Raw genomic sequence first — 27,179 nt, forward strand, 5'->3', positions numbered from 1 at the left:
GTCCTCATCTGTGAAATGGGAGCAATAGCTGTGCTACTGAATACAATATATATAAATATAAATTTCTTAGAACAGGATCTGGCACACAATAATTTCCAATGGCTATCCTTAATTGCAAATATACTGAGTACAAATTCAGATCAAAACCTTTGTATCTCCAAATGGCAGTACACCATCTAGCATACTGAAGGAACTGCACCAAAGCTGTCGAAGTGAAACCTAGAGGCAGGTCCTACTTAGAATACACTGGCTTTAACGAGCCATAGGGTTAGAAAACTCATCACCAACAAAGAAGCAGTCTGCCATTAAGAGATGGAGTAAATATCTTGCGCTTTTTCGTAAAACCCATTTTACTTCATACAATCAATATTTCGTCTTATTGGTTCATTCTTCTGGAAGCCTACACAGGTTTTGTATCCACAAGAACCACCAGCTAGAATTAATATTTATAAAATGCAAAATTTTCAATTTTCCCATAAAGAGCTTCATAAACAGAGAAAAATAAGATTAAAATCCCCATATTGAATAAAATGTATAAAACATAACTTACTTGAATTTAACAGAATAAACCAAACTGAAGTAAAATTACAGCAATGGCTAAACTTCAAACACAAGTTTTTGCATCCCGGGAAATTATTTCCTTAAAGATTCTTAGGATTAGAGCAGTTGCACTTGGGTGCAGGTATTGTACAACCTCTGCCATCACTGCTAACTTCACTCACTTCCTACCATATTTTTTTTTCGCCCTACTTTAAATTGCAGATTCAAAGCTGGTTTTATTTTGAGTTCTCTCCAATTTTTTTTCAAGCCTGAATGTGCCCCAGGGTTGCTGGAGGGAAAAAGGAGCGGTCAGCGAGAGTAGATAGTGTCTGTTAAAATATCTAGGCCCTGTTCTATGAGATTTTCCTGCATATCTCCCTTACCTACTTGAGGGGGTGTGTCCCATTCCCATGGGAAAATAGTATTGATTTAAAACTTTTCGTCCTCCTATTTAATGGGCAATCCTTGAAGCCTTCATTCTAGCTAGGGAGAACAAGTTCAGATGAATCCTAATTGTTTCAATTCTCTATGAAAGCCACTTTTGGAAAAGAAAACAAATAAGTCTACCCATTTAGTTTCTATTTCTCAAAAATTATGGTTATTAATAACTGGTAAGCACTGAGCTTAACCACTAATGTCTCTAAAGAACATGCTTTTAAATGCAGAATTCCACGATATCATAGAAAATCCCTGCTTTGTTTTGTTTATAGTCAAGGTACCTTTGTTTTACATTATCTATAGTTAACACCTGCTTGTAGCAGCTTTTTATAAACCTTCAGGAGAAATTTATTCATCTGGTATTTTAAAAACCTAGACCACTTACAGTTCCTGGTCGTGGGTAGGGGACTCTTCCTTGGTAAGGCACCCACTGATAGTTGGGACCATCCCTGTGAGCGTATGGACCAAGGAACACCCTTCTCACATCACTCATGCTATACATGCACACAGCTGACCCCTTGAAGATGTTACTAAAAAAGAGAGACAGAAAAAAAAAAAAAAAGATTTTCATCTTCATACAGTGGAAAGACAACTGTTCTTAAGTTGTTCCAGGTTATTAATGTTATTAGATGTCAATTATCAAAACTTGAACATAAATTCAACCTCAAATAGTGCTTGTGATATTTTTTAGTCATGTGTATATATTTTGGCAATACACAAGAGAACATATTATGATTGCTCAAAATAGAAGCATAGCTGAAACCATCATTAATACTCATAGTATATATATCACATATACACAACATATGATATGAAGTACACACATTAATATACATAAACTTCAGTGAGAAAACATCTACGTGATCTTCTAAAAAGCAATATTTAATTTTGATATCAATAGAAATAAAAATATAAACTTTGGTACTATGTTAAGCCTCCATCATGAATACTGAAACCAGAGAACTTTTAAGCAAGCAAAAATGTTTAAGAAGTCATTTTAGGAGCTGAAACTGGTGCAGAAAATGAATAGTTAATGTCAAATTATATGTTACATTATATTATTTTTAACTCCCAAATGACCAAAAGCATTAGAGCAATAACTGAGTGTGATTTGTGTGACGGCATTTAAAATAATCTCTTCCTAACTCAGAAAATTGTTTTAAGTTAGTAGCTGTTACATCCTACTCAAAGTGGAATATTATAGCAATTATCCCCATCATTTTGCTTGACAAAAATCAGGTACTTGAAATAAACTGGAAGTTTGCCATGAGCTGCCACAATTTTCCATTTTATTGTACTTATATAAATACGGCTTGAGAGATGTATTTATACAAAGATATAAAACAGTCATGCACACTTAAAATATGGAATGCTTATCTTTTAACCAATCTTTCACCATAGAAAATTACATATACAACATATCAAATGAAAAACATGTGTTTATAAGACTCTATTACTGGAACCTGCTCCACATAGACAATGTCTGATAGAATGCAAGCTTCGTGAGGGAAGAAAGAGGCCCAGTTGCTTTTCTGTAACATCAGTTGCATATTTCATGGTACCTAACACCTAGTAAGTCTCAGTAAGTATTTACAGAATTTAATAATGGTATTTTCATAATAGAAGAAAAAGTAGTCTCCATCCTAATCTTACTGATTCGGAAACTCTGGAGGCGGGGCCTAGCATGATCTCTAGGTGGTTCACATGGATGCTCAGATGGATGTCTGAGAACCACTGCCCTAAGTAATGAGGAAGTCAGAAGAAATGGATTAATGTCTGTTTAATTTTAACAACTCCAGGTAATATAAATTTTATACCGAATGTGATAGTCAAGAGATAATTGCTGCTTGATTGACAGCAACTGTCTTGGGAAGATGGGGAATGGAGGAGGGTGAGGAGAAGAGGAAGGAGGAGACAAAGAGGGGAGGGAGAGAATGAAGGAGGAAGAAGAAAAAGAGAAAGGTAAGAGTGTTGCCACTGTAGTTTATAGCACTACAAAGTCTGATCAAAGCTCAGATTCCAGCTTTTCAGAATATTCTACATTTCATTTAAATTTTAAGTCAGAGCGGGGCGCCTGGGTGGCGCAGTCGGTTAAGCGTCCGACTTCAGCCAGGTCACGATCTCGCGGTCCGTGAGTTCGAGCCCCGCGTCGGGCTCTGGGCTGATGGCTCAGAGCCTGGAGCCTGTTTCCGATTCTGTGTCTCCCTCTCTCTCTGCCCCTCCCCCGTTCATGCTCTGTCTCTCTCTGTCCCAAAAATAAATAAACGTTGAAAAAAAAAAATTTAAATTTTAAGTCAGAGCTATACTGAGGCTACGATACATTTTTCATCATTCAATTTACAGTGATGACATTTCTGCTAAAATTTATTTTTTTTAACTATTTACGTCATAACATCAGCCACCCAAGAATCTACAACAGCTCAAAGGTTAAGCCAAGCCAATGTTCTTTCAAAAATGTATTTTCAAAATTATGGATTCCTGAAAAGCACCTAAAGGACATGAAGTTTCTTTGATAGTAAGATAGTAAAAAGTTGTTTACCTGGAAGTTGTAAACACTCCATAGACAATTGGATTTTTAGGATCTTTAGAATTCATAAGGAATACATCCTCTGTTTGAAAACAAAATTAGGAAAAGTTGCATTTTGGTGGTTATGACAAATTCTGAACAAATATTTTCTATCCAGTATCATGAGTTACTTACGCAATTCATCAAAATGAGTGTCAATGCCATTTGGACCTGGCACTGAGCAAATGAGTCGAGCTTTCAGGAATGTTGTCCACTTATTCACCAGACTTCTGTGACCCCCGAAGTCATTCTGAAAGGAGAGAACATTGATTTTAGGAAATGTGCATGTGAATGATAATTTCAAATATTTCTCTTGAAACAGAGAAACAATTCCCTCATTTTTCAAAATGCAAGTAATTATACCACAGATACAAGTAACTGTGCTTTTTTTTTATTGTTGGTCAAATCTATTCACTCAAACTTTATTCACAGAATGACTTACAACATACAAAGAACACACTGGCACATAATAGGCACTTAACGAATATTTATTGAAGGAAGAATAAATGCACAGCTTATAACACATACTGAAAATAGATCCTAGAGAAAAGCAAACCAGCATCAAATATTTTATAAGCTTAAACAGTTGAAACAATTTCAATTTTACAAACAGTATATTGAAAAAAATATTTGCACCAGCCTTAATAAAGAAAATCATTCTAGAGAAAACATTTTGAAAACGTACCTCCTCACTGAAAATGAAACTAAATTTTAACTTAAGCAATAAGTTCTGTTATGATCGTATGTATTTGCTGGTAATTTAGGCTCTTTTAAAATAATATTTAGGTGTATGTGTTTGAAGGAACATCCATGTTCCTTCAAACACATAACAATGATTTATATTTTGTTGATATAATTCTACATGCTATAAAGATTTTTCTAACCCTGTAAGTAGTGCTTTTAAATATGATTTATATTTTTTGGAGAACAGATTCTCACATATTTCACATATTTTTGTATGTTTCCAGATTGTTAAAACCTTTCATTTTCCAGTAACTTAATATACTAGCGATAAATAATTACATCATGATTGAGGTAGAAAAGATGCTAACCAATCCCCCCAGGAGAGATTTTCAAAAATTTCATATCTTCTTTGAAAAAGACAATTCCATTGAAGATAATTACTGGATCTAGCTTTGTGATTTTTCTTGAGATGAAAGGTGCCTGAATACATAATAGCAGTTAGCTTGATTCATACTGCATATACACTGCACTATATACAGTGTAGTGGGAAAGAATGGTACTGTTATCATATCTTTACACTGATACTAATTAATCCACAAACATTTATTGGGTAATTTTTAATCTATGTATCTGACATTATAATGCAATATCATATCCAGTTTTGTGTTACACTGTAAATGAATTACCTCAAAGTTCAGATGCTCAAAACTATATGTATGTGTCCATATATATGTACATAGGATGTTATAATCAATTTATAAAATCAAGCTTTAATGATTTTCTCTTTTATATCAATAATTTAGCTATCCCAACAACAAATATCCATTCACTCTTACATATTTTAGGAAACTGTTGTGTGAAAATACAAAAAAAATGTGTTCTCCCAGGTAACATGAAAAAATTGTATTTCTTGAGGCACCTGAGTGGCTCAGTCAGTTAAGCATCTGACTTCTGCTCCAGTCATGATCTCTTGGTTCACGAGTTCAAGCCCTGTGTCAGGCTATGTGCTGACAGCTCAAAGCCTGGAGCGTGTTTGGGATTCTGTGTCTTCTTCTATCTTTCTGCCCCTCCCCCACTTGAGCTCTGTCTCTCTCTCTCTCTCTCTCTCTCTCTCAAAGATAAATATTTTAAAAAAATGTATTTCTTTAAAATTTCAAAGGAAGATCATTTAATGTAAACGTGAAATAATGTGTCACAATTTCTACCCGCATGTTTACCTATGAAGAGTTACCAATAAACAAGTATGTTTTCAAATCATTCTTTACCATTTAAATATTTATAATGATCAGTCAAGATTTTTAGCCATAGTTTTCATTATACTTGCATATAGGTGAAGAAGAAAAAGAAAACCATCATTGGACAATAATATCCTCCTCAATTGTTTTTTTTCTTTACCTCACCTTGCATATCTGACCTATTCTAGCATGAGTGGCTTTTCCGGTGTGTTCTCCATCAATCGCATTTTCACGGAAGAAAAAATATACTTTGTCATCTTCAGGGTTGTCACTTTCTGGGATGAGGTGGGCACTAATGAACCTTGGATCTGAGAGACAAATTACAGCACATATATTAATTCACAGTTAGATAGATAATATCATTCATTACAGTCCACTTTCACTTTCTCCTCACTTGCATTTGATATATTTCAAGAACTAATCTTTCCTTAGTTCACAGTTTTCAGAATATGTGAACTGTTCTTTATGTATTTTAAAGTAAGTTACAAATCACCTTATACCTCAAAACAATTCTTTATTTTTCTCTTTTTGGAAAGTTAGGAGGAGTAGGTGCAGAAATCCTCAGTGTGACCACATAGTGCAAATGCATTACAGGATATTAAAATATTTTGCAAACTGGAAATGCTTTCAAATATTGCTTATTGCCATCATCACTATCATTCTTCCTTCCAAGCATAAGATAGTTTTAAGTCAAAGTACCAAATGGTCTGTTCTAGTTTCCAGCAAAGACTGGATGGGAGGGGAGAAATGAGATCCAGATTCAACAACAACAAAACAGCAAATCCTCTCATGTTCTTATCCATGTCAGTAAATAACGACATTATTTACTGGGTACTCAAGTCACCTCGGTATTCTGGAGCCACCCTTGAGTCATCTCTTTCTCTCCAGCCCACATTCTATCAGCACGTCCATCACCTTTTCTTACCACATCCTCCACGACCGGCCTCTCCCAGATCACCATGACCAGCGATGAATTGCTAACAGTCTCCCTGTTTCTACCTTACCACCACCAATTGTGTTCTGTTTCTCCACACTAGTCAGAGTGATCCTATGGCAGGTCACTTCCCTCTCTAACCCCTCATCCATCTTTCCAAATTATTCACAATAAAATATAAAATCTTTCCCGTGACCAGATACTATTTATGATCTGGTCCCTGCTACCTCACAAGCCTTTTCTTCTACCTACTCTCCTGACCTAACTTACTCCTAGCCCGCCATACCATTCCCATAGTAGCCCCTTCCTGGTTTTCAAACAAGTACTCTCATTCCTGCCTCAGATCTTCCTCTCTGTGTACTTTCTCACCTCATATATTATAATGAATGACTGGATTCCTACTTTTACTCAGGTCTTTGTTCAAATATTGCATTATCAGAAAGATCTTTGTTGACTACCCTATTTAAAGCACTTGAAATCCTTTTAGTTCTTAATTTTCATGTGTTATTTTTTCTTCCTAACATTATTAAACACCTGTGATCTCTCAGTCTTTCTTTCTCTGTTTCTAATATTCATTTGTTTATTGTCTGTTTCTCTCCCCACCCCAAAGGAATATGAGTTCCCAGGACCTGGCATGTTTTGTTTGGTGCTGTGATCCTAAAGGTTAAAACACAGTTGACATTCGATGAGTATTTGTGCAAGAAGGGAAAGAGAGAAGAAAGAAAAAACAAAAAGAGAGAGAGACTGCCTAGATTATGCAGAATGTATATTAGCAATGATTAGAACCTCATTTAAAAAAAATAATTTTTGTAAATACCTGGGTTGATGCGGTTGTGACTCATACAGACATATAAAAGTATGTAGTAGCTTCATTGATTTTAAGATGTAATATACTAAGAAGCTGAGTTTATCTTACTGAAAGCATTTAGGACATTGCAGGTATTTAAATTCTCACAATAAGCTACCTTTACTCCCATGACATATCGTGTTATCAAGTCAGCAATGAAATACGTGCACATAGATCAGTACCAAACCTGAGATATCAGGGAAGAGGTCAGAACCCTGAAACTAGCTTTATCCATGTTATTTAGTCCTAATCTTTATACCTGTGCATAATCACCATTATCATGTGTTCTATGCTTGTAACCTTCTTTTAACATTTGCTCTCAGACCATGCACACTCAGGGCTACACTCCACTATCCTTCTCAGGCAAATTATACAGACTCTGTCAGTAATGTTAAAAGTACAATTCATTACCTATTCATATTTCAAGTCCAGTGTGCCAGTGGAATAAGAGTAGGGAAATAACTTTTAAAAGTTGGACTCACTCAGTACCAGAGCTTTATAAGATACATAAAATAATACATTACTTTCCTATAGTTGTTACAAAGCTGGTTTTTCTTCATCAATTTCTACCTGTTCATATACATAGATATGTTTGTATATTTCTGTTTGCGTCTCATGAGTATCAGTGAGCAGAATAAATAATGTGACATGGTAGGAATTGGTATGTTACAAATCAAACAATTACTATCCCAATGATGAATTCCTGGAATTGCAGCGTTCCTGGAAATGCAGTGTTGTAAGCGTGTTTGTGCGTGCACACACAGTTATAATATATATAGTTTCTGTGTACACACAAACCTACATGTCAATGTCAAACCTACATGTCAAACCTACATGTATGTTACAAATCAAACAATTACTATCCCAATGATGAATTCCTGGAATTGCAGATTCCTGGAAATGCAGTGTTGTAAGTGTGTTTGTGTGTGCACACACAGTTATAATATATATAGTTTGTGTGTGCACACAAACCTACATGTCGAAGAATTCAGTTCAGTCACTTGCAATTTTTGTGACTTTTTGGCAAGTCTCAGATCTCAGATGACTAATTTTCACACTGGGTTTATTTCAAATTGGATTCTATTCACCTTTTCCATCATAAATAGTTCATATAAAAACAAATATTTTCAACTTGAATAATGCACTGAAACAACTTAGCAAAATGTTAGTAAATGCATTATATTATTATCATTAAGACAGTGAAGGGAAGCCTTAATCACATACTAAATTTGGAGATCTCATTATAACCCAGCTACAGAATTAGAATAAAAAAAAAACACACATTCTTTTGCTTTAAAACTAGAACAATGGAGGAGAAGTTGGTCTAATATTACCTTCCCAATTAGAGTAATTGTTCACAGAAACACTTGCATAACTTAAAGAATTTCAGGTAATTAAATCTAGCTACTGTATTTGCTCACAAATACATGTAAGACATGACGTAGAAAACAAAATGAGTTAATATTATGTCTCTTGTTCTCAGAAAGCTATAATTAGGCAAAAGTCACGTTAGAAGCACAAAAATGACAATAAAGCAAACAGTATTTTACATGTACAGATATTCTCTTAGCTTGGTGTTTGGGCATGACAGAAGGCTCTATCAAGCACGTGTTTCCCTCTCTAAAATATGTCAAGAAAATTATCATTTTATCAATGTGAACTCTAGTGCGAAATCATTCAAACAAGTTATCATGCACATTGTTGAAAGAGCCTTCGATCCTAGTCTCTCTTTCAATATCTGGTATTACAGCATGGAGGACTTTGTAGGTGAGTAACAGTCTGACACAGCTTCAGAAACAGACAAAAAATAAACTACGCATGGAAAAAAAAGTACACATTTATTAAACTAAAAAGGAATATCAAAGAAAAACAATGTCAGTCAAATGTAACTTGTCTTTAAGACATTTAGGATACAATCAACTTGGAAAAACATTCTTTCCTATCTCAAAATAAAATAGGTCTCTAGTTAAACTCTTTCAAAAAATTAAAAGGAGTTCTACTTCTTCTACTATTTTAAATTTAGCAAATCTTGTCTGCGGTCAAAACCTTTTCTCACTATGCATTTTCTACTTCTTCAATCCTTCAAATGTTGCTTTCCCCTTCCTTACTACATTTGGTCCTCTTACTCCTCCTCTTCTTTTCTCAATCTATTCCTCTCTTCCCTGGTGAATTCTCCTCTTCTTCCAAACCAAACATTCTAATCAATCATTCTAATTGTCTGCCCTGCTACCCTAGAACCTCTTGGCCTCCCGAACCTCCATTGCACCTGCCTTATATAATCCCAGAACTTTTTTTCCTATGCCCCTATATCTAAGCAAGGATGATGAAAACTATATAATTTAGTAAATGGATGTGCTACTTGTTAACTCAGGCTATGCATCCTAAAAAAGAATCACTGTTGTTACAGATTTATTAACAGAAACTCTTTAAAATCATTCTGATTGTCTTCAAATCAACTAATGTAGCATCTCATTTTATTCTTCAAAGATGGAATTATTTGCTATACTGATACAACCAAAACCATTTAAAGAGAAGGTCCTCCTTTTTCCTCTCTCAATTTTTCTTTTCTTTCTTTCTGTGGAAAAATGATCTCTCTTTATTTGTAAGTCTAAAGCCTCTATTTGCTCTCAATCCAATAATCTACAAAATATTTCTCCAGTAAAAATCTCTACTCTTCATGCAATCACTCACCATCTATCTATATTTCATTCATCATATTTTTCCTAGACATGTACTCTGTGCTCTAGATGGTGGAAAACAAGGGGATGTTATGATGAAATGTATTCTGTCTGTGAGGGAATACCAACAATTAAACAGAACAATTATTACACACAAAAAAAGGACAAGAGTAAGAGTCTGGAAAAAAATGCAGTTGGAAATAGAAGAGAAAATTCAGTTTTCCTTAAAGAAATTAGGGAAAGCTTTTCTCAGAAGATATGACCTATAACTCAAGGCCTAAAGAATAACCAGGAATGTCCCAGGTGGAAGTGACACGTGCAAGGTAAGAGAAATGACAATACTATGCACTCAGAGAGTAGTCAATGAAGAGACGGGTGGTCAAAGATGATGACAAGAAAGTTAAGCAGAGGCCAGAATAAGAAGGAAGTGTTGTCCAGGAGCATATTGTCCTAATGGCGATGAGGGAAATCAATGAAGTATTTTAAACCTAGTAATGACATTATCAGATTACTATGTTAAGATCACTATGATTGCTACAGGAAAAAAAAAATTATAACGAGGCAAGAATGAAGGCAGGAAGACCACTCTAGAGGCTAGTGAGAAGGGTTGGTGATTTGGACCAGTATGATAGAGAAGGTGGCATATGCAAGGATTATGTGAAAACAGAACTGCTGGATTATGTTCACTGATGAGATGTTGAAGGTAGGGAGTAGTAAGAAAAATCATGGAAATACTAAGGAAATGTCTGATTTAAATATTGGTTGGATAGGAATCATTTACTGAAATAGGAACACTTGAGGAAAGATAGATATGGAAGTCGGGGGAGGAAGATAAGCTCAGTTTCGTGGAGCTTTATAGTGAGATGCTTGGGAATTTGTCCCACAGGTCAGGGAATACAGAAGCTCAGGAAAGAAATGGGGACTAGAGCTGAAGTTATTTGAGATTGACAGCAGGGTATACAGTACGAAGAGAAAAGAAGACAGAATCTAATACAAGGAGAAAAGTGATGAAAAACAGGAAGAAATCCAGCAACTGGGGAGCTGCAAAAATGAAGAAAAGAAGTCAATTCTTCTTTGGGTTCTCAATCTTTCCCTTTATAATGACTCCGTGTCAAATATTTATTTTTTAAATATTTTTATTCTACCAAAGAAAACAAAAAGAATTCCACTTACACTCTAGAATCCACTGTTTCTTGCACCCATTTAGCCATAGGACTTTTTGAAAGAGTGGGAGGGGACTCAGACTCACACTCAGACTCCCTGCCCTATTTACCAGTCGCTTTCCAACTCCATTACTAGGTAGCTTTTGGTGTTTCACCTTTGAGAGTGTAATAAACAGAAACCATCAAATCTACACACAGATTTTGATGCTCATGCTTTTTCGGTTGTCTGCTTGTCTGCTGCCATTGGCACAATAAAATCTTCATGCCCTTCATAGAATTTTCATTGTTTCTCTGGCATGTGCCTTCTGTGACTCTGAACCTGAATTGTTAAGTATAGAGCCTTCACTATTTCCTTTACCACTTTCTTTTCCTACATCTGTAAATATAGATGCTTCCTAAATTATTTTCTTTTTGAGCACCTTTTATTCCCCCCACTCCTATAAATGAAGGCATCTCCTAACATTTCTTCTACTATTTCAATATTCTAAATTTTGTTATATTTTTAGAATTTCTTTCTTTTGGAATTGATTCACTTTTAGACCCTCAGGTATCTCCAAACTACATCACCTTTATTTTCCTCCTAGATCCAACCTTGCATTTCAAACTTTTGGCTCAAATTTTCTACCTAAGTATCTCATTGCAGTTTTAATTCATCATGACTAGCAAGGAACTCATCTACTTTTCTTTTAAAACTGCTTCTGCTCCTATCTTTCCGCTTTGGCTAATGCCAATATCCACACCTACGTATAAAATGGTATTTTACCTTAAACTGCTTCCATTTCCTGCAGGACTGCCATCATTTCACTTCTTTCCCTGTTTTCTAGTCTTAATGTTGCTTGTACAATTCATGTTTTGCTTGTTTTTTTTTTTCTTTTTTACTTTAGAGTTATATTTTCAAGTCATCTAATTAGTCTTCTGTATATATATTATCTATTTCTTCCAAGCTATCCATACAGTGCTACGGAAAGAAGCACTAATGCACTTATACCATATAATTTCCAGACCAGATTTCAGGTGTCATAAGATATGATAAAGTAGCATAAACTAAGATTGGCATGCAGAAAGGACAGGAAGGCTGATGTTACTCTGAGCCAGTAACAACTCTAAAAGTAGATACTGCATTCGTCAACACATATAGTTGAGATGAGCTATAGTTTTGACTCAAAGCTCTCTAGCACTAGAGGAAAATGGGAAGTCTTGTCAGTTACACTATTTACAGTGTCCCTAATACCAAAAATAAATTAAGAGCAGTAAGTGTCGTCCACAAACTTTGACTTACATTTCCGGCAGAACTGACCACTGTTCCTCTTCTTTAATCCCTTAGTAAATCAAGAAAACACCCCATCTACTATCTTCAAACACATTTAGTTCACATAACACGAAAGAAAGTTTGCTTTTATCGCTTTTGTGACATTTAATCCTTTTCCTATTATCTTCATTTTCCTATTTGTTATGACAGGCATTTGTCCTGTATCTCTCCCTCTCTTGCCTTCAGCTTCTACATATAACAAAGTATTTCCCTAAGCATATTTTGAATCTGTCTCACTGCAACTACGCAAATGTAGACCCTTATCTCTTCTCTCTTGGCAGCCACATTCAATCTGTTTTCCCTGCCTCTGGCCTCACCTTTTCCAAACCATCTTGTACTGTCTATCGCCTTTTTAACACACAAACCATTCCCTGGCACCTAGTGCATATTTCTCAATTAGAATCCAGAAAACTCTACTTTTAATCACTTGTTTTCTTTCCCCTCTCTTCTGGTAAGCTGATTTCCCTATTTTTTCCCAATTATTTCTTCTGGGCTAAGCACAATTTCTGAAACAGAACATGGTTCCTAAATGAGTGAATAGATTAATAAATGAATGAATTTCCTAAACTAAAATATGTAAGTTTGTGGGTTTCTTTTTTTTTTTAGAAGAAAGAGTCACATTTTCCTGCTTTTTGGCAGTTCATTAGAGTTATTGGGATGAACAGAACTCATCATAGCCCTAACAGTGTTTACGTTCCCAGTTAAAGAAATGCTTAGACATGCTCCTTTAAATTGCAACTATTTTTAAGAGTTATTACAAAATAATAGGTTCTCAAAATGTTCTCCTGAAATTTCATGAATGTTATTTTAATATGGAAAAAACTTTTCTGCTTTTGATCACATCCTTTTGTGCTAGATAATTAATACAGTAAAATTAATGATCTGTTTATAATTTTTCAAAATTAGATTCTATCAATAGGATTAAAATAACAGAAAACATGTCTCTCTACGTTATGAAGCTAAAAACAATGCATATGTTGGAGGTCAGAGATTACCACTGTCCTGAAAAACTACAAGCAATTCAATAACTTGCCTTGTCATCAGAAACTCCCCGTGGAAAACCTTTACCCAAATTCATTCATATTGACCTATTTTATTAGGTCTCCTTGAGAACCAAAGAAAGTTCATGGTTTTCACAAAGGAAGGCTTTCTACTTCCAGTTACTACCATCAAATGAGAAGCAGAAATGAAAAACTGAAACCCACTAGTTACTTTTGCTCCTCAAACTTGTGTTCTGTAACCCATTAAAGTAGAGAATGTCTATTTCCAGTCTCCAGATATAAGTTCCTGATTTCAATGTGGCCGAGTCCATTGAACTAATAGACACACATATACAGATCTTTTACTAATGTCAACAGTTACAATGTCCCTAGATACCTTTCCACATTGCAATGTTCTCTGTAAAGTTCACAAAATCCCAACTGACCATGATCTAACAAAATCTTTGAGCTTGTACTATTGAAAATATTTCATACAATATGAAGCAGGAAATGGATGTGGATGTGTATTAAAAGCTGAACATCAAAAGAAAGTGGCAAGATCCATTCAAGCAGGATCAAAGTGCATTAGTCTTGCCAGCACAGAACTGCAATGTAAACACTATGAAAGGTAAATACACTTGGAAAGGATTCTCTCATCTGGATGGTTTAAATGGTATGCCTCTGGGGGAAGAAACTTTGTCTTTACAGGTACTGTGGTACTTTTGCAATGCCCTGTGCACATGGTAGAAGCTGAACAAATAATCACATTTAATAATCTTGGGCCAATGCTATCATGTGAAGCATGGCATCTTTAGTCATGATAACAGCAATAAACACTGAGTAAATACACCTCTTTTCTTCCCCCCTTTATCTCCTTTACCACCCCCTTGACATTCTTCCACACCTCATCCCACAGATGGCATTTCTTGCAAAATTCACGTTTGGGCACCACCTGCCACTTGTAACAGTATCACTCTGTCGAAATATTTTTAGCAGCTGCAAATTAAACTGTCCTTCAGGTGCAATCTCACACTTAATGAAAATGACACCTTGGCACAGGACACCCAGCTGCCCTTATGATTCATTTGGCAGCCTGAGCTTATTTAAATAATGAACACATTTTGCCGCTCTCAGCATTAGGATCCATCTAAATCTCTAGTACAGAAACATTTTGACCAGCCTTTGGCTGGACCTATCCTCTCCACCAATAAGCTCTCAAGGAATGAGAACATACAACTAAAATTGTAGAAATACATGTTTTTTGAAAAGGAATTAAATTAACAGGATGATAAATTAAGATTCTGGGTTTTCTATAAATCTAAAAGTTATAACACATATTGGCTTTTTAGGACATAAATTTTACGTAGTTCATTTGGACAGAGGATGGAATGAAAGACTACAAGCTTTCACACCATGATACAGTCAGTCCTCTTGTAAAGCATGATAGAAAGTTCCAGAGCAGAACAGGAGCATAAACCCACTGTAGGCAAACAACCCATATTACTGCTCTCTCTCTCTCTCTCTCTCTGAATCTACTGTGACACCATCTATGAGAGGAAAAGAAGTCTTAAAAATTTATATATCTCACAAAATGTACATACACAGTCTTATTTTCTTCATGCTTGGAAGGTAGTTCCACTGACGTTCTGACTATTAATGAAGGAAAATCCTGGCTAATTACCAACATAAGAAGAAACAAAATCTCCCTTTACTGCACATATAAAAATTATTCTGTGATAGGGGTGAAAAAAGAAAACTGGGTAGATGCCTGACTTCTCCCACTCACTAGATTTGTAATTTCAAAATATTAATTAATGTCAACTAGCCTCAGTTTCCTTATCTGTTAAAAAGCACCAATCTCTGAGGTGCTACCGACCTACCTACCTACATTAGCATATCATAGGCCTTGAAAATTGGTAGCTGTTATTGTTTTATAACACCATTTATAAAACTTTGTGAAATATCCTATAAAAATACATGTTTAAAAGGTAATGGTGGGGCGCCTGCGTGGCTCAGTCAGCCAAGCGTCCAACTTCAGCTCAGGTCACGTTCAAGCCCCACGTCAGGCTCTGTGCTGACAGCTGAGAGCCTGGAGTCTGCTTCGGATTCTGTGTCTCCTTCTCTTTGTCCCTCCCCTGCTTGTGCTCTCTCTCAAAAGTAAATAAACATTAAAAAAATAAAAAATAAGAAGCTAATGGTAGCATAAACTTAGAGTGCTAATGAAAGCAAGTTCAATCAGAAGTCAGCTGATAAACAACCTATAAACCTGTTAAAGACCCCTGAGAAGAACAAAGACAAACTGGAAATTATGTAAACTTTAAAACCGTATTTTTACAATTTAGAAAATATTTCCAATGTCATAGCCTCAGGCTTCAAAATACTTACAAGCTAACTAGCAGGGCAATTGGTGATAGGGGAAAATCATCACCAGATGATAGCCAACACACCCGGGTGGCAGTCACAGTGACTGGTTTCTTCCCATCTCCGCTTTGCTGCAACATAAAGGGGAAAAACAGCCCCAAAGAATCCAAAGACTGTGAATGGGAACTTCCAGCACATTGGGAATGCAGGGAATGCGGCCTCAGGTCATCTCACATTCTTCGCTAACAACCTAAACAGAATGGATGTATCATTTTTGGCCGTGGAAGAGAAAAACCTCTAGCTGCCAAGGAATAGGCCTGGAAAAACTTTGATGCTTAGCTGGCTGGGAAACTATGAACAACCCTGGGGAGAGTCTACCCCGAAGAAAGGTTCAAGAGGAGTCACGTGAAAATGGAGAGAAGGGCTGATAAGGAGGGAAGATGAGCGCCGGTGAGGGAAAATATGAATACTAATCACTGTGCCTTTTCTTGTGCTTTTTATGTATTATTCTGAGCCACACCCATCCCAGAAAGAAACCCTGACATTAAGACCCAGCAACTGCCCAAAGTGCATACTAGTAACTGGGAAAGCCAGGGCAGGAACAAGAACTGAGTTCTTCCTAGTGCATCATGTGGCCACAAATATTTACACCTATGTATTTTGTAGTGTGTGTCTAGGTTGAATATGCCTATACACTACTTATTTTGTTTACTATTTTAATAAAGAGATCAGCATTTAACTGATCAAAAAAAAAACCACACACACACACAAAACTCGTGGAAAAGCATCCTGTTCTTTACCACTGTAAAAGAAGGCTAGTTAAAACTAAATGGTCATAACCAAACAAACTACACAATTTTTTTTTTAACTGAAACCAAATTAATGAAAAGGAAGTAGAAAGAATTTGGAATACTGGACTTAGAAGAAACCCACAAGGGAACACAATCATCACTGTGGAGTGTGGTGCCTCTACTCTGTGTATCAATAACCAAGTTAATTACTTTACAGTTTCCTTTATTCAGTCCTGCAAAGAGAAAATATTTTTCCTTTCATCTTTTCAGCTTCATCTCCTGTGTTTACTATGGTGGCATTTCTTTTCTTTTTTTTTTCTTTTTTTTTTTTTTTTAATTTTAGGGAGGAGGAAGGGAGAGAGAATGGGTAGAGGGGCAGAGGGAGAAAGAATCTTAAGCAGACTCCACGCTTAGTACAGAGACTGGCACGGGGCTTAATCCCACACTGATGGGATCATGACCTGAGCTGAAATCAAGAATCAGTCATTCAACCGACTGAGCCACCACGGCGCCCCATAAATTGGCATTTCTGATCAGTTCTATCCCCAATCCATTTTTGAGTGTATATTTTCCCTTACTTCTTTTGTCCTAATTCAAGCTCTCTCATCTCTCCCCTAAAGTATTGCTCTGTCTTCTTAAAAGATCCTCCTGCTTCAAATCATTCTTCACAATCAACAGTTCAGCTGCTCAATTTTATTGATGGTTTTCCATTAGCTAAACAAGTAAGTTCAGAATCCTTTAAAAGGCATTCAAGGTCTTTGCTACCTATCCCCCATATATAATTCTAGGCTCCCCACCCCCATCCCAATGCATTTCCCCTTTGTACCTTTCTCTCTCACTACTCTGGATTTCCAGAACTCACATTCTTTTTTGTTTTTTTTTATTTGTTTACTTTTGAGAGAGAAAGAGAGAGAGAGAGCACAAGCAGGGGAGGGGCAGAAAGGGTGGGGCACCTGGGTGGCTCAGTGGATGCGTGTCTGACTTCAGCTCAGGCCATGATCCCATGGTTTGTGAGTTTGAGCCCCACATTGGGCTCTGTGCTGACAGCTCAGAGCCTGGAGTCTACTTCGGAATCTCTGCCTCCTTTTCTCTCTTTGCCCCTTCCCCACTTGTGCTCTTTCTCTCTCTCAAAAATAAATCAATAAACTTAAAAAAAAAAAAAAAAAGAAAAAGACAGAGGGACAGAGAGAATCTCAAGCTGTCAGCACAGAGCCTGACATGGGGCTCAAACCCATGAACCTGGACATCACAACCTGAGCAGAAATCAAGAGTCAGACACTTCACCTATGAGCCACCCAGGCACCCCAATCCAGAACTTTCATTATTAAATGACTTCACCTATGTGAGTTCTCTATGATGAATTATGCTAATTTTTCAAGACTTTTTTCAAATACCTTTTAAAAGTACTTTAATGTTTCAGGGGGTATTTATCTTCTGGGTTTCCATACTTTTTTGTTTAAATTTCAGTTAGAGTAGTTACACCATCCCACCTGCTCTGGGTCACTCCTCAGAGTGATACACCATGTTTCTCCAATAAGTTCTTTTTAGACAGGATTTTGTCATTCATCTTCAAATCCCCTCATAGGGTAGTCTATTACATTTTAAGATACTTGCTAACTTGAATTCAACTGAACACTATTCTATTTCTATAACTGTTTCACAGTTTGTAAACTGTCTTCAAGTGGAAGATGGCTGTGAAACTGCAGAGCAGTCAAAGGGGTGTCACAGTATTCAACTTAGCTCTCCTACTTACTAACTATATGACTGTAAGCAAATTCTTTGGCATATCTGTGTCTCAAGTTCTCATCATAAGGAAAGAATACAGAGATGTTACAAAGACCAATGACCTCACAGAGTTAAGACACACATAGGTAGAACAAAATGCTATTGTGGAGTATGAACTATCCTTATTGTTATCTCAAGGTTGGTTGCCTTTGCTTCACTGGTTAGCCACGTGCTGTTCCCCAGGAAGCATATCACTGAACTCAACAAAGAACAAGTAGCTTTTTAAATATTTTTTAATGTTTGTTTATTTTTGACAGAGAGAGAGACACAGACAGACAGAGCACCAGCAGGGGAGGGGCAGAGAGAGAGGGAGACACAGAATCCGTAGCAGGCTCCAAGATCTGAGCTGTCAGCACAGAGCCCGATGCGGGGCTCAATCCCAGGAGCTGTGAGATCATGACCTGAACTGAAGTCAGACGCTCAACCGACTGAGCCACCCAGGTGTCCCAGAACAAGTAGTTTAAAAAAAAAAAAAAAAAAGTGAAGCTGAAAGGCAGAAACAAGGAGTAAATCAAGAGTTCCCTTTTTTCACATTATAGCCATAATGAAAGAGAAGATCAAAATGAGTCAAAAACTAAAAAGAGCAGCAGTAACATTCTTGTCTAAATTGACGTAAAGACATATGGTTTAAAAGATTCAAAAGGAATCTTTACTCTCAATGCTGGGATTGGAAGAGCTACAATTGAAACTACACAAAGTTTGGTGTGCTAGGGTATTTACAGGTGTCAGTGTATTCTGTGTCACAAATCAGTTTATACCATGAAGTATACTCACCATCTCTGCAATAGTTAAATGATGACTGGTTTTAATTACATTAAGTATAAGTAAGGATAAATGGCTGTGTATAACCATTATGGGAACATTAAACATGATTTTGGCTGTCAAATGAAATAATATAAAAAGGTAAAAAAAAAAAGAAATATTCAAAAATATACCACTCAATGGTTATTGTCGCTTACCCTTTCCCATAATTTTTTTGGTTATCTTAATCAATTTGACTCCCCAAATCACAGATATTCTTTTGTGATTAGCAACATTTTTTTAGCTGACTTTTGATCAACCTTATATAACATTGCATACTTAGCTCTTCAAAATAACTCACTCTCTCCAACATTTCCACATTTGCTCCTCCTAGAAACTAACCTTCCTCAATGCTACCTTATTTGTTAGAGTCACTCAACACAGAAGCTTGGGATCAGTCTTGACTTCTCCTACATCGACATTTATCAGTCATCAAATTTTATTTCCATCTCTCTTTCAAATTTCTTTAATATTTATCTTTATCCTTCATGTCTTCATTGACATTTTTAATTTATTTGCACCCTTTAAATAGTTTTTTTTGAGTTTCTTGTTATTAGTCTTTCTTTCCTATAATTGTTTCTTTCACATAATGCCAAGAATGCCTTCACCAATATTCAACTTGTTTACACCAATCCATTGTTTAACATCCTCATTTATATAGTTTTTGGTGGGAGTGTAAAATGATCTGTAAAATGGCTACGTACCATTTAGCCATTTCATCGCATTCCTAGTTATTTAACTGAGAGAAATGAAAGCATATGTGCACAACAAAATTTGAACAAGAATGTTTACAGCAGCTTCATTAAGTCCAAGTGTCTATCACTAGGAAAACAAATAACACAATGTGGTACATCCATACAATTAAATACTACTCAGAAACAAAAAAGAACAAATTACTGATACATGTAGCGATGTGAATGGATTTCAAAAACATTACAATAAAAGAGTGCATATTGTATACTTTCATTTATAGGAGTTTCTATTCTACTTTTTTCTGGGCTGTGCTGTGGAAAATTCACAACAGTAGTACCTCTTGGGGAAAAGGTATGGGACTCACTGGAAAAGTACATCAGAAAACCTTCTGGAGTGTTCCATACTTTGATAGGCCTTTGAGTTACAGACATTTATCATTTCTCAAATTGTCATTGAATAGTATACTTAAGATTATAAATTTGTGTGTATATTTATACACTGTGTGTAAATTTATCATGAATATCTTATAATTATTTCTCAATCTGGTGAATTTCTCAAATTATAGGAACATAGTGCTGAGTATAAAGTAGGTTTAAAAAGTGATTAATATGAATCTAAATTTCCTTATGGATAAATATCCATTCATAATGGATATATCACAAGTCCATATGACTATTTTCTTATTATTTAATCAAAATATGGTCTATGTTTCCACCCTATTATTTTGTAAGTATGTGGTCTTTTTATTGATTGGTTATAGAATAAGTAATTGTTTAATATTTCAATGTGGGATTAATATAATCATGCACCTTACTCACTATATATTATAGTTACTTTGTCCTGTTATTTACAAATACACTATATACAATGATTTAGCGGTGTGTGTTTTATCATGGTAAATATGGATTCGAAATATTTTGATGACTCTAAGATATAATCTAGTTATTTACCGCAACCATAATGTTTTTAGGTATTTCTATAATTTTTGACTACTTAGTCCCTTTTAACTGCAGGAAGATAGAATATTTAGAGATGCTTTCTTCTATCAGATCCTAAGTAAATACATTCATACTATGAATGTACTCATCTATCATCATAAAATGTCCTTTGAACATTTACATTTATTATGTTTTTGAATTATGTTAACTATAAACTATCATGATTAGATCACTTGTTATTTGAGAAGATCAGATGGAATTTCATGAAGGAAATAATCTTCAGAAATTTTTTTTTATTACCTCATAATGGCTATACACACACATATACACACACACAAACATACACACAATACATGTTCTTGCATATACACTGTACATGTTCCTGCAGGTAAATATTCGGATATTAATTTTCACTACATTTAAAGACAGCAGACTTAATACAGATTTTTTCCTAATACATTTCTATAAAACTGAAAAGGTTTTGAAAAAAGACAATTATCCTTAAATATTTTTTCATTACAGGAGATATCAGCATGAAGTGAAATGAAACAGAATATGCATTATATAAACTCTGCTGTCTAAAAACAAAAAATATGTTATCAAAGAAGTCCATGTTCATAAAGTAATTACAATATTTTGCATACACTACAAATTAAAAATAAGCTTTGAACTCAGTTGAGGAAAACCAAGGCAGCAAACTTTCATTTTTCTACATCCAAAGAAAATAGAACTTTCTATTTAGAGAAGTCATTGCTCCACGATAACAAGTAATTTATATGATCTTACTTAATAATGACTTCACACTAAAACTCTCTCTTAAAGAGAAAATTGGGAGCTGTTCAGGAAACGGTATTCCTGACTCACCTCATTCTAAATTAGAACACGTTTCTCTTCTCTTTGCCAGAAAGTTCATCAAATTTTTCAGACAGTGTGCTTACTCTGCTTTATTAAATGAGATGAGACAAGTGCATTTATGTGTGTATGATTTATTTTTTTAAAGTTTCAGTGCCTAAGCAAGAAACTAAAAAATATCACCACACCAAAGTGATACAGTACAGGCATTATTTAAATCTCTCTGAGAAAGAGAGAATAAATACATAACAGCATCTCCTTTCAACTCCTTCTCCAATCCAGTCATATCTCACTCACTGGTAACATTAAAATAAGATAAACCATATACATTTAAGATGCATTTTATAGAAATAAATAACATCTTTTGAAAAACAATTCTAGACAGGATGAGAACACAGTCTCAGCCTATGAAAAAAATATTTGCGGAAGATATATCTCATAAAGGACTGCTACCCAGAATACATAAAACACTCTTAATACTAAGCAAACCAACAACTCAATTTAAAATCCACATCATGTCACTAGGAAATTATAAATTAAAACAACAAGATACCAGTACATCCCTATTAGAATGTCCAAAATCCAGAATGCTGACAACACCAAATTCTGGCAAGGATATGAAGCGACAGAACTCTCATTCCTCAGTGGTAGGAATTCCAAATGGTACAGCCACCTTGGAAGATACTTTGGTATTTTTTACTTCATTTTTTTTTTTTTTTATAAAACCAAACATACTATTACCATATGGCCTAGCAATCTTGCTCTTTCATATTTACTCAAAGGAGCTGAAAAGTTACATCTACACTGAAGCCTCCATACAGATGTTTATAGCAGCTTTATTCAAAATTGCCAAAACTCGGTAGCCACCAAGATGTACTTCAGTAGATGAGTGGATAAATAAACTGTGTTGCCTTCAGACAATGTACTATTATTCAAAGTCGTAGAGAAATAAGCTGTGAAACTATTTCAAGACATTTGAAGACAACTATTTCGCGTATCAGTAAGCCGAAGAAGCAAACCTGAAAATGCTATATGGTGTATGATTCCAACTACTTGACATTTTGGAAAGGACAAACATAGGAGGACAGTAAGATCAGTGGCTGCCAGGAGGTCAGGAGTAGGGAGAACACACAGGTTGAGGACAGAGGATTTTCAAGTCAGTGAAACTGCTCTGTATGACACTACAAGGATGGATGCGTGTCATTATATATTTCTCCAAATGCAGATAGTGTACAACACCAAGAGTGAACCCTAATGTAAACTGCGGGCTTTGGGTGATAATGATGTGTCAGTGTAGGCTTACCAAGTGTAATAAATGTACCACTCTGGTAGGGGGATGTAGGCAACAAGGGAGGCTATGCATGTATGGGAGTAGGGTTTTATGGAAATCTCTGTACCTCCCACTCAATTTTGCTGGGAACCTAACTAAAACTGCTCCGAAAAATAAAATCTATTATAAAAAAATATGATAACATATTATCTAAATTCATAGTGTTTCTGTGCACTAAGAACTTTAACTGGGGTCCAACTCTTTCTTATTTATTATGTTCTTTATTAATTTAAAGCAATTTTTTTAATGTTGATTTATTTTTGAAAGAGAGAGACAGAGCATGAGCAGGGGAGGGGCAGAGAGAGAGGGAGACACAGAATCCGAAACAGGCTCCAGGCTCCAAGATGTCAGCACAGAGCCCGACACAGGGCCCGAACTCATGAATCACAAGATCATGACCTGAGCCAAAGTCCAATGCCCAACCGACTGAGCCACCCAGGCACCCCTCTTATTTATTATGTTAAGAACATTTTCTTTTACTCCTACCTTTTACTCCTACCAATGTATTTTAATTAATCAGAAAACGTCATTTGATTTACCTTATTTTTCAACATTAAACAAGATAAGGCATATATTTTATTATTAAAATATTAAGGTGGGGGCACCTGGGTGGGTCACTCGGCTAAGTGTCCAACTCCTGATTTCGGCTCAGGTCATGATCTCACAGTCACGGGATTGAGTCCCGGGTCAGGATCCACACTGACAGCATGAAGTCTGCTTGAGATTCTCTCTCCCTGACCCTTCCGGCTTGTTCTCTCTTTTCAAAATAAATAAATAAACTTCAAAAAAAATTAAGGTAATGAATTAAGAGAGGTTCCTATTAATAAATCATCCTGGTAATACTAGAATACTAGAATAAATGGAAGAATTGATTTCTTCCATTTATTTGGGATATTTGGATACTCATAAATGTATTTATTCCTAGTTCTCCTTTTTGTCCAATATTGCTATTAGCAATACTATAGGCACCATATGACTTAAATGCCTTGAATATCTTTGTCTACGTTCTGAGAGATCTTAAAGGTTTCATACTTTTCCACCCACATATTTTATACATGATTCAAAAGACATATTGAAATTTAGGTCCGAAACAAATACACAAAACCACTAAGCAATATAAAAAAACCCCACAAATATATAATACCAATTTAATTTTTTCTAGTAAATTATCTTAAATATGAGTATACTCAAATTCTGCCTTTTTCCCCTGAAAAGTACCTCAAAAGCTACAGATGATAAAACTGGAATTTGTGAATTCTAGTAATATTTAATTCAGAAAAAAAGCCAATTTTCATATAATCATAAAATTTACTTTGTCAAAAAGTTTCTCAGTGTGTGATCTCACAAAAACATTTTTTTACTCTTTGAAATAAAAAATCCATTTTATCAGTGAAATGTAAAAATGTCTTTTGATAACTGCCCTTTTCTTGGGACATGGTAATAATTCAAGCTCTCATTCAAGGATTGCATTGACAAGGGACTTTTCCTGGGAGTTGCCTCTGATTAGACCCATGGGGTCTAGGGGAAAAAAAAAATTCTATAAGAATGTGGCCTGATTCTTAAAATAAAATAATGATTTAGGGACCAGGTAAGATTTAGGTCAATTTTTATTTGACACAGACCTTGGCAACTTTTTAATAACATGAATATTATTATAGATAGAAAGTAATTATCCTGATTCCAACACTAGCAGACCTTCACATTTCTATCATCCTCTGGTCAGAAAGTGTTCTCAAAAATGCCAGAAATTCAGGGTCTCTTCAAAGAAGAAAAACATGTTCAAGTGTGATATAATTAGCAGTTTCTATGGCTTTTGTTCTTAAGAGACAATAATAGTTTTGATTCTTGAAAATGTCTAATTATATGGGAAAGGAAATTCAAGGCAGAAAAGAAGATAATTTATAGCATAATTTCAAAGTAATTAGAATTGGGAGAAAACAATTCTTACTTCACACCCTGTTTAATCTGCAAGATCTTATCCCTTAAGAAATAACAATTCAAATTTTACATTAGCTATTATTTTTTTGTACTTTCCTAATCACACTCTACTGAAAACAAACAAGTATTGTTATTTTAACAAAACAACTTCCCTTATTTTTAGTTTTACTTTTGCTTTTAGGATTGCATGTATGTGAACTAGAACAGTGAGAGAGTTGTTAGTTATATTTACGTGAAATTTAGAAAGTTGTTTTTTAATCAGAAACGTTCTAGATGTTTAAAATAATATATTTTATGATAAAATCATACATCATATAATCATATCACAACCCTATAATTTAAAATTTAAGATTATAATACAAAATTTAAAGTTGTAATTTTTAAAATATGTAATTTTTGTTTTACATTTGGGTTTTATTCTGTTTCTTTGTATAAAAATCTACCTAGTGTGTATTTTTTTTTTTTAATCAGCTGGATGCTTTTGACAAAAAGATATTTAGAAGAAAATTGCCGATCATGTATTTTAAATTCGATGTTGCTATTTTGCATCAAATTTATTATTTAAAATATTGTCAGTACTAGCCTAGCTGTAGTGAAAGACAGTTAATTTATAATAATGTGCTTTGAAAACTTTTTTTTAAGTGCTTGAAGCTTCTTTGAACCCCAGAAGTCACTGCCTGCACCACAGGTTTTTTTTTTGTAATTCTTAACCTTTAGCAAGAATGTAGTGGTGGGAGATTTTATGGGCTATCATAAATGTGCCAGTAATTGTATTAATTTGACACTGTCTCAGCAGAATGGATTCAATCAAGCAGGGTAAGGTAGGTTCTACGAGCTTGACACAGAGCTCTTATCAATGACCATTGCTTGAAATTCCAACCAAGCTGTTCACGGGACACACCTGGCTAGTGCTTATATCTCCCCAGCTTAAATGGAAGCAAAAGCCACTAATTTAAAAAGGCTGATTAGAAGAATTGGAGAGTTTGGATTAGACCACATCAGGAGCAGTAATTTAACGTAACTAATGAACACGCACACATTCACTCACACACACACACACACACACACACACACACACACACACATTCTTGTGTGCTATAAATTTCAGCTGAGATGTAAGATAATCTACTCAGGGAGACTGGCACAAAACTATTATGTCTCTATGTCTCTTTAACAATCAAAGATATAATATATTTTGTAACATATTTCAGTCTAGTCCTCAAATTTTAATGTAGGATCTCAAGAGAGTGCAGATTCTGGTTTAGTAGGTCTGGGTAGCCTCTGAGATTTTACATTTCTAACAAGTTCCCAGAGATGCACATGCTGTTCATCCAAAGGCCAAACTCTTAGCAGGAAAAGTTTATACCAACTAAGTTTTCAGTTATTTAAACTATGCATACACAGCACAATTCATTCTGTGAACCATTACAGGATAAAATCCTTTAACTCTGGCAAATCTTTGTTGTTGTTGTTGTTGTTGTTTTTAAACAAATGTACCTGTATTTTCCAAGTCTCTATCTAACTTGATAAACATTTCCTATGTGTGAAATCTTTAGCAAAGTACAGAAATACACAAATCTAAAAAATGGTAAATACTATAATGAACATGTTAGAGAACAAAACTGAAGAGTTTGGAAGACATGGGTTTACTCTGTTTTCACTCAACAACAGGTAGCGACTATCCTCTTGTAAGTTGCTCAAATGTTATTACTGCAGTTTTCTATTTTACAGTGGTTTTGCGAGGATGAAGTGGTCTTACAGGAAGCACTCTGAACAGTATAAAATCCTATACGAGTACAGGATTTCAATTGTTCATGATTATTTCAATTATTTCCTTAGGTAAGGACATCAATTTTCCAAATCATTGCTTTAATTATTATTAAACCTTCCAATATTCAGTATAATAACAATGTCACAGCATTTACAGTACGGTGGATCCAATTTAAAATGACTTCTGATGTTTAAATCAATTTTCAATATTTGTTCAGTGCAGGCAGTCCATTGAAACCGTTATCTTGTTTTTCTTTGTCAACTCTGTCCAATTGTCTCTGCTTTAAGAATGATTACGTATTTTGAATGCTAATATAAAGTTGTTTCCAGAGATACCTAATCAAGACTATTAAAGGTATTTTCTAAACCAATTTGATACTCCCAACCTAGTTTTTAAAAGTACAGGGTTGGGGCGCCTGGGTGGCGCAGTTGGTTGAGCGTCCGACTTCAGCCAGGTCACAATCTCGCGCTCCGTGAGTTTGAGCCCCGCGTCAGGCTCTGGGCTGATGGCTCAGAGCCTGGAGCCTGTTTCTGATTCTGTGTCTC

At 35.2% G+C, this 27,179-nt stretch overlaps 1 protein-coding gene across 1 annotated transcript in view; it reads right to left on the minus strand.

The window, feature by feature from the left end:
- SEMA3A (semaphorin 3A) overlaps nt 1-27,179 on the minus strand; it is a 202,685-nt gene that overhangs the window by 38,274 nt on the left and 137,232 nt on the right. Inside the window, exons 7-10 of the mRNA XM_047096879.1 lie at nt 5,629-5,771; nt 3,680-3,794; nt 3,518-3,587; nt 1,364-1,508 (exon numbers count right to left, since the gene is read on the minus strand). Coding sequence (XP_046952835.1) covers nt 1,364-1,508; nt 3,518-3,587; nt 3,680-3,794; nt 5,629-5,771 — 473 coding nt within the window. The remainder of the gene's footprint in view (nt 1-1,363; nt 1,509-3,517; nt 3,588-3,679; nt 3,795-5,628; nt 5,772-27,179) is intronic.

This window comes from Lynx rufus, unplaced genomic scaffold (genome assembly GCF_022079265.1).
Source record: "Lynx rufus isolate CCGP_SWC_20201006 ecotype Redwood Valley unplaced genomic scaffold, mLynRuf1.p SCAF_4, whole genome shotgun sequence".
Classification (NCBI taxonomy): Eukaryota; Metazoa; Chordata; class Mammalia; order Carnivora; family Felidae; genus Lynx; species Lynx rufus.